Source organism: Mastomys coucha, unplaced genomic scaffold (assembly GCF_008632895.1).
Source record: "Mastomys coucha isolate ucsf_1 unplaced genomic scaffold, UCSF_Mcou_1 pScaffold23, whole genome shotgun sequence".
Lineage (NCBI taxonomy): Eukaryota > Metazoa > Chordata > Mammalia > Rodentia > Muridae > Mastomys > Mastomys coucha.
Window position 1 is genome coordinate 17678533 of NW_022196906.1, and position 9168 is coordinate 17687700.

Genomic DNA, 9168 nt, shown 5'->3' on the forward strand with positions numbered 1-9168 from the left:
TCTCTCTCTCTCTCTCTCTCTCTCTCTCTCTCTCTCTCTCTCTCTCTCTCTCTCTCTGTTTGTTTTTTTTCGAGACAGGGTTTCTCTGTGTAGCCCTGGCTGTCCTAGAACTCCCTCTGTAGATCAAGCTGGCCTCAAATTCAGAAATCTTCCTGCCTCTGCCTCCCATGTGCTGGGATTAAAGGCGTGTGCTACCACTGTCCAACATTTATTTACATTTCAATGTTATCCCCTTTCTTGGTTCCCCCCCCAAACCCCCTATCCCATCCTCCTCGTCCCTGCTTCTATTAGGATGCTTCCCCACCCACCCACCACTCCTGCCTCACCTCTCTAACATCCCCCTACACTGGGGAGTTGAGCCCTCACAGGACCTCCCCTCTCATTGATGCCAGACAAGGCAATCCTCTGCTACATATGCAGCTGGAACCATGGGTCTCCCCCCATGTGTACTCTTTGGTTGGTGATTTAGTCCTTGGGAGCTCTGGGGGGGGTGTCTGGTTGGTTGATATTGTTGTTCTTCCTATGAGGTTGAAAACCCCTTCAGCTCCTTTAGTCCCTCCCCTAACTCCTCCATTGGGGTTCCCAGGCTCAGTTCGATGGTTGGCTGCAATCATCCACATCTGTATCAGTAAGGTTCTGTCGGAACCTCTCAGGGGACAGCTATATCAAGGCTCCTGTCAGCAAGCGCTTCTTGGCATCAGCAATAGTGTTTGAGTTTGGTGTCTGCATATGGGGAGGATCTTCAGGTGGGGCAGCCTCTGTATGGACTTTCCTTCAGTCTCTGCTCTACTCTTTGTCCCTGTATTTCCTTTAGACAGGAGCAATTCTGGATTAATAATTTCAATATGGGTAGGTAGCCCCCTCCCTCAACCGGGAACCGTGCCTAACCTCTGGACATGGTCTCTACAGGTTCTCTCTCTCCTTTGTTGGGTATTTCCGCTAATCTCATCCCTGTTGGGTCCTGCGAGCCTCCTTCTTTCCTGGTATCTGGGAGTTTCTAGTGGCTAACCCCAGTTCCCCATATGCCCACTGCTATACACCTCTGTTCAATTTCTTGACCCTCTGTACATCTCTCCCATCTCCTCCCACACCTGGTCCTACTCCCCTTTTCCTTCCCACTAAAACAAGCTTTTAAAAAATTCATGTACATGGGATTTCTCTCCCTAAAAGCAAGGTTAAGGAGGTCATCACTGGACATGGGGAGATATAAAGTTTTTTTAGTTCTGGAGTAGGGGGTTTCCAAATTGGGGATTAAATATAACTTAATTATAAACAGGAATGAAATTAGTTTGTCTTTAACTAGCTTGTAAGATGGCTTTGAAGCCTAAGATTGAGGCAGGCTGATTTATCAACTGAAAGGTTCCATTTACCTTTCAAAATTGGTGCACACACACACCCCCCACAGGCATGCACACACACATAGAGAGGTGTGCACATACCATATACACACAGCACACACAAACACACAGGTATGCACACACACTCACACAGGCATACACACACACACACAGAGGCATACACATGCACACACACACACACACACACACACACTCTTGCATGCACACACACACATGCACACATCCTGTAGACTTCCAGATTGACAGTGGGAACATTGAAAAATGGACTTCCAGAGCTTGGTGCATCTCTCAAAGTTTTATTCAGATTCTTCTAGGATATTGAAGATTGTAAAAATGTAATTTACTTGGTTTCAGCTTCTAGGTGCTCTGAGTCACTGTAGCACTTAAGGCTGCTGAGACAGAAAAGTGGTTTCTAGCATACAAAACTTGGGAACTGAACAAATGAGAAACAAATGAGGAAGGAAACTCTAAGTGCACAAGTGACATTTTAAAAGTTCTCCTGGATTTAAGCACCATCACCGCTGTTGACACACCACTGTCTGTACTCAGAAGACCTAATGCAATTCAAATTAAGCCTGAGAATTACTAAATAAAAAATCAATAATGCTAATACCTACAGTGAAACTTTGTGTGCTTAAGAACAACCATTTTTAGATTCTGATATTTTTCTAGTAGTATTCCCTTTGTTGAGGAGTATTCTAGCATTTTAGGGTGTATTTTTCATATCTCATGCCCATAAAAGCCTAGAAGGTAATATTTTGAACTCCACCATGACTTATTTATAAAGATATTGAGAACCTAGATGCCTTCTGTGAATTCACAAGGTATGGTTGGAGAATCTATTTATGAACTCTGCCATGTTTTGCTGTTAAGATATTGAGACTTAGATTAAACAGTTTACTCGTGGATTAGAGCTAGAAACTGAGAAGCTAAGGTAATTTGTATCACTATAAGAACTCAGAGAAGCAAGCAAACTAAAGGGAAGGGGTGAATGCAACTGGGTCTTTATACATTCGCTTCAGTCGCTTGATTCCTGGTAGGTGTTCCTTAGGACCATCTGATTCCATAAACATTTTAGGATGTTGTGTCTTCTATCTTACATTGCCATCCATAGCAGAATATCTACCCCCTACCTACAGCTGACAGCAGCTGTCACTGCACGTTCACCACCATATTTACTACAGGGAAGAGGGCTGGCTTCAGCTTTCCTCTGTAGTGCTGTGGATGTTGGGTGTTGCTTGAGCAATTGTCTTCTTTCCTTGCTTCCACATCTCACAGCTGTTTCTAGTTACTCCCCTCCATCTACTCTGTCCTGATGCTATATCTGGAACTTATCTTTGCCTGACTGACTCCTGTAAATTCATGAGGTATATAGTTGGGCATTGTGACCATCAATCAGCATCCAGATGAAAGAGTGAAGCCTAGAAACAGCTTAGTTCCAGAGGGCACAGAGAGTGGCTTATTGAACAAATTGGTGAACCTTTGAGTAAGATCTTTATGCATCACTTTAGCTGATGAATGTCCATGGAGGCTATATGAGTACTAAACCTTGCTGCTATTCTGACAGTTTCCTGACTTTGAAAAAAAGAAAAACAATTTAACCCAAATGAAATCCTTCAAAGGCATGTGAGCAAACCAAATTGTATGTGTGTTTAAAAGTTATGTTTTTCTTGTATGTGTTTGAAAAACAAATGGTATCCTAGAGAGTAACCAAGGGATCCAGTCAGTACTCGCTTTCTAGGATCATCTACACAGTGTGCTGAAATGGAGATCAAGCTGATAGTTTCATTCTTTAGCTTCAAAGCTGTGCAAGCTTTCTCTCTGCTGGCTATTGTGAGGGCTTCTGTATTCTCTGGCTCTGGCCTGGTGCTCTACCTTTTTGTGTCATCATTCTCCTTCCCAATACTCCACACTTTCTCAACTACCAAGGCAAGGATCATCCTAAGGGATGATCCTTGCACACTGGTTTAACCATCACACCTGTGATGTTATGTCCACACTAATCTCTGAGTAATAGATCGTTCTACCAGGGAAGCTCTTTCTAATGTTTTTAGTCTTACAAGTTTCTACTGATGATGATAATAATGATGTTGGTGATGGTGATGATGATTTGCACTGCTAGTATTTAAACCCAGGGCCTTGCACGTGCTAAGTGGAAACTGAACTACGTCACCCTGCTTACTTTACCTCAATAGAATTTTTTCTCTTCAGTCTCCCTTGATCTTACCCAACTCTCAGTGTTGAGTCAAAATTTTCTCTCTTCTCTTCCACTGTATTTAGCTTTCTATCTAGAACTGTACATCTTACATCACATTATGGATCTGGGTATATGTCAGTGTCTCCCTTCTGCTTCTGAGCCCAGGATATGGATATCAGAGATGATGTCTAGATCACATCTGTTCCCCAAGCATAATATCAGATACTCAAGAGATGGTTATTGATTTGATTTCAATTGAAATTAAGATGATATTCTATGATTGATCTTGTTTGGTCCTTGTGCTTCTTCGCCCTCTGCAGCCTACTTTCTATTCTTAGATTGTAAAAGATCCCTGTGCTTGATAGGGGAAAGATAAGGGGTCCTTGATAGAAGCTACATGGTGGGACTAGAAAAAAGAATTAGGATTTTAGGACAGAGGACACAGGATAAGTCATATCTATAAGGAAAGGAGACCACATGAGAGGGGGAATGTTTCTGGGAAATGTCACTGTAACAGCAAGAGCTGAAGGCGATAAAATATTGAGTAGACAAAAGCTCAAAGACAGGGGAGAAATGGGTGTGTGGAAATGAGCTTGACAAGGAACAAAGAGAATCCATGTTGGACATAGAGGAAAAGGTTAGATGCCCTTAGAATGAAGCCACCAATGTTAGGGAAAAGATAAACAAACAAACAGATATAAGTAATCTAATAAGCATAGGCTGGCATGTCCCCGAGCTCAGTCCTATGGCAGAACCATGTGGTATAGGAGTAAGAGATCTGACCTCAGGAGCCCAGGCCTCAGTTCAGCTTCTCCTGAACATAGATTTTGCTGCAAACTCAGAAAAAAGTTTTGAAGTATGTGACCAGAAATTGATATATTTTCAAAGAAGGCCATCTGGGGTTTTCAGAAACTATTTGAAGGAGATGAAATTTTGAATTTAGGTAAGAAATTAGCTCAGGGAAAGAATTAGAGATAATGATAGAAGATTTGGGGCTCTATAACTGGAAAACAGGGGTAAAGTTGGAATTGGAGCTGGAAAGGAAAGGGGAGTATACACAAGAATGTCAGGAGACCAGGCTAGGATGCAATTTTAATATTTAGTGCTGAGATCAAGCACAGGTGCCCAAGAGATGAGTGCATCTGTAAAAGGTTAGCAAGGAACCAGGAGGCACACAGTGTCACAAGCCAAATAGACAAAATGACTGAGTGGGGTTTTGGTGAACGAAAGCTGTCAGGGTATCAGCCGATCTGATAACTGCTGAAAACTTTGGAAGGAACAGCTTCAATAAAGAGGAGGGTGATGATGGTGGTGGGTTCATGGTGTTAGTGGATCACAGAGTAGGGCAATATGGCTGTAATTTTCTCCATAAACTGGCATTTGAGAGAAGGAGAAAAGTCTGCAAGCATGGGGATCAGGGATGGCTTGTTTAACAGAGAAGAAGAGGAATGTGCAGGCAGCAGGATAGCAGAGGGGTTACAGAGGGGATCGGTAGGACACCCGCAGGATTGTGTGTGAATGAGAGGCAGTGAATGGGTAAGCAAAGGGAACTCGGGCCCTTGATTCAAGTAAACCAGACAGAAACAGTGGTTACATGCGATGGATCAGGATGTGTTCCAGTGGAGTTTGAGGACAGTGGTGGGAACACATAGGACCTTCCTTTTTGCACCTGCTTTGGAAGCAATGTTGTCCATCTCTGCAGTGATGGGAAACATGAATGTGCAAGCCATTTACAGGTCTAGTCTCAATCATGATTACATGTTAACATCACTAGTCTGTCTGATGGGGGAAGAGGGAGTATTTATTTTAAACGGTTGACATCCTGGTCCCACCTTACTATCTTCAGAGGTTCTTTCTTATGGAGTTGATCTGAAACATGGCCTTGGCTTCACCAGCTCAGCAATCATTTCCAGCCATGACCATTATTGTTTTAGAGAAAGGTAGCAGCATCGATGTAGACTGTATGCAGATTGATTTTTCAGCTATGGGCTTCCCAAATTATTAAATATATACAATAAATAGGGTATTCTGTTAATCACTGGGAAGAGAACTTTTGAAATATTCAGTAAAGAATCTAAAAGATATCACAGGTGCAGAACTCAGGAGTGCTGAAGGAAGAGAAATGCTAGTCTCCATGTTCCTAGTCTTCATCTACTTAGCCAGTGTCATACCGAAGAAGCAGGGGTTTCCTTTAATGGTCCAAGGGGCTATGGAGTTGAGAAGGAAGACAGGGGAAAGGGAGGAAAAAGAAGGGAGAGAGAGGGGAGAGAGTTGACGGAAGAGGGGGAAAAGGAGGGAAAGATGAGGGAAGAAAGAAGAATGAGAGGGGGAGGGGTGGGGAGATTCTCAAACTGTTTCAAACAACACATAATAAGGAAGCATGTGTGAGACCCAATTGATAACTCTTGCCTGGCAACTTCTTTCCATTTGGTTTTAACTAGAGCTACAGGAATTCTGGAAGCCATCATAGAATGTACTTAACGCTTCTTATTAACTCAGTATTAGTTAAATATGGACAAATAACCGCACTTATGGTAACTTTAAATGTATTATTCAAAAGACTCAAAGTACGGTCTACTAAAAACAAAAAGTTATAGGATTAATGGTCACAGAATCAGCACCTCAACAGGTTTTGTCTTCACTCTGCGTGAACTATAATGGAGAAATTAAACCAAGAACAATTCACTCTCCACTGTTAGTTTCATTCAAGAACATTTCAGATGAACTTTGGAGTGTTGTTTGTATTTCTGGAGAATTGCTGCTCTCAATTCCCACCTGTGTCCAATTCTCACTGCTGAGAATGACCCATGTTTGTCTTTGTCATTGAAGCTAACAAGAGTTGGAAGAGTCAGGTTTTCAGAAAACCTTCAGAATGTTTGTATTGTTGCATTCTGGTAAGTCTATTCCTAAATTTTCAGTGTCTCAGAAAATATTACCCAGATCATTCCAGTACTAAGTTAACAAAGGTATCAAATCAGTAGGTAGGACTTGCCTATGTCATCCTGTCTGCTTTAGTACTCTCTGACCCAGCCAGCAGCTGCCCTTCTGTAGTCACAGAGTTGCCTCTTCTACATCTGGACCCATCCTTCTCTTTCTCTAACTTGTCTCAAGTTGATTCATTCAACACATGACCACCTTGATTTAAAATGTGCCAGATATCTCAAATACTCTCAGATTTTGTGTGTGTGTAATTGTGTACTTTGAATATTGAAATAGTTATGTGTATTATTTTTCTTGATAATAAGTAAGTAACAGGAAGGACTATTCATGATGAAATTGTCATGGTATTTTGCAGTAACTAAACAACCTTACCAATTTTCTTACAGCCTTGCAAATTGATAGTCTCTCTTACCTTGGAATGGAAAGCTTCAATTACTATTATTTTTGTTCTAAGGTTCATTGGCCCAGGAGATAGGTCTTTGGGTTTGCTAATTCCCAAAGTGTTCAAAACAAAATGTTACTCATTCCTTATTCCCTCGTTAAAATGTAAATGTTAGCTTTGATTGTGGCAGAGTCTCTGTGTAGCCCACAAGACTTGTATTGTGCAGAAAGTGAGCTACCATGGCTATTTATTTACAACACCTTTGTTCCCTCTTTTTTTAGCGACCCAGTGCAAGCATGGTGCTGTGTATGACACCTGTGGCCCAGGATGTGTGAAGACATGTGATAACTGGAATGAGATCGGCCCATGCAATAAGCCCTGCATCGCAGGTTGCCACTGCCCAGCAAATCTGGTCCTTCATAAGGGGAGGTGCATCAAGCCAGTCCTTTGTCCTCAGCGATGACCTTTGTTCTAGTCGATAAGACTTTGAAATCTAGTGTCTTTGACACTGACATGGAAGAGCCAGTGAAGGACTGTAGTATTTGTGTGCCTGATTCTGCAAATACACAGAGTATATATGTGTACATATATAGATATATAGATATATTCGAAACATTTCATCATTTATATAAACTATAGGTGGATTATTATATGTATATTTTTTGCTATAAGACATGTATTATTTCTAGAATCCTAATATCTAAGCCATTGGAGGCATCGTATAAATACACAGATGCTTTTAATTTAATAAGATGGCATGCAGATTCATCATGTATCTTCAACAGTGCATTCATGTGTCATTTTGGGGGACATTTCCTAAGAGCCCTCATGTCTGCCTGCATTAATTTAAGATTTGAATCAGGATCTTTGAGTGAGATTTTCTTGGAGGGTACTTTATCTAGGGGTATTTCATGTTTCCAAAGACTGGAATGTATGCCAGAGAAAGATGGCATGAGATTGGGGATGAACCCTAGTGAGTGCAAACCAAGGGGAGTCTGTCAGACTTCACTGGGTCATAGCTGGATATTGTTCCCAAAACTGGATAGTTGCCAAGGAATATGTATTTTTCACTAGCATATTGCCAAATACTTTCTTTTCATTTTTGCATATCTCATGAGTCTCTTCATTATTTATGTGTGCAATGGATATGACCATTTGCATGTCATGCACTGAAGTCAAAGGATGTCTGGATGACATTTTATTAAACACTAAAAGCTATTTGAAGAGAACATTACACAACATGTAAAGAATCTCAGAGCAATTTAGGGTTGGCAAATCCATTGAGTGGCTAGGGGCCATCTATATTTTGTCACTATCTCATGATCTATAAAATGAAAGCCTTCGGCTATTCTGTCTCATTACTGTCCAGTGTTGTTTGGTGGGTATTCATATGTTGTGTGTATTGGGCACGAGAGAAGGGTCTGTTGACCAGTTCTTTTAGCCTTATTCCAAAAGAGAATTATTTCTGTATTTGTTCTAATTTACTGATGTTACTAACAGTTATTGGTTCTTGTTTCTGTTGGATAAATAAAAGTGTCAAAAAGCAAAAACAAAAACCCCACCCCCAACTTGCTGATGTTGAAAAGTAAAATGTTCTGCATTGTAGTAAATAAAGGGCTTAAGATTTAAAGAAACACGGTTTTCAATTCCTGGTGTCTTGTATCGTATATTTTATAAATTAGCTATAGTAACACAGTTTTAATAATTTTATTTAGTATCACTTATATGCCCTACAGTAGACTTCTCTTAAAATAAAACACATTTTGAATAGACAATAGAAAGTTACTCAAAAATGTATTAGAAAGTTACTTTGCTTAGGAAAGGCATATGTGTTGATTTTACACACACTCTTGACAGCTAAGGTACTAATTTGGAGTTTTTCTTTTTGGAATACCTCTTGTGTTTGGATCTGAACAAAGTTAATGTAAAGTGTCATGGTGATGGCTGACACCAGAGCATCTGGTCCTATTGCTGCTGGCTGCTCTAACCACTGTGTGCAGCCTGAGACAGCCAAGGACTTCATGCAGTGAAGCACTTGGCATGTGCCTGGGACTGAACTGTCTGTGTCCTGATAAACAATGTTTAATCACCTGGGCCATACTCCAGCTTCTTTGTAACACAAGTGACTACTACATTGTATTGTATATTGAGCAGGTGACACACAGACCTGAACATCCCTACCACTATGGCCTGCTTGTCACTAAGGACACAAGAAACCTGTTATTGGTAATTTGTGGTACTAGAGTTTTCAGACATTCTAGACTGTACGTTGCTTTCTTCTGATGGGAGGG

At 41.0% G+C, this 9168-nt stretch overlaps 1 protein-coding gene across 1 annotated transcript in view; it reads left to right on the plus strand.

Moving 5' to 3' along the window:
* Bmper (BMP binding endothelial regulator) overlaps positions 1–8652 on the plus strand; it is a 262787-nt gene extending 254135 nt beyond the window's left edge. Inside the window, exon 15 of the mRNA XM_031343960.1 lies at positions 7159–8652. Within this exon, the coding sequence (XP_031199820.1) occupies positions 7159–7340 (182 nt within the window). The 3' untranslated portion in view covers positions 7341–8652. The remainder of the gene's footprint in view (positions 1–7158) is intronic.
* The last annotated feature ends 516 nt before the right edge of the window (positions 8653–9168 follow it).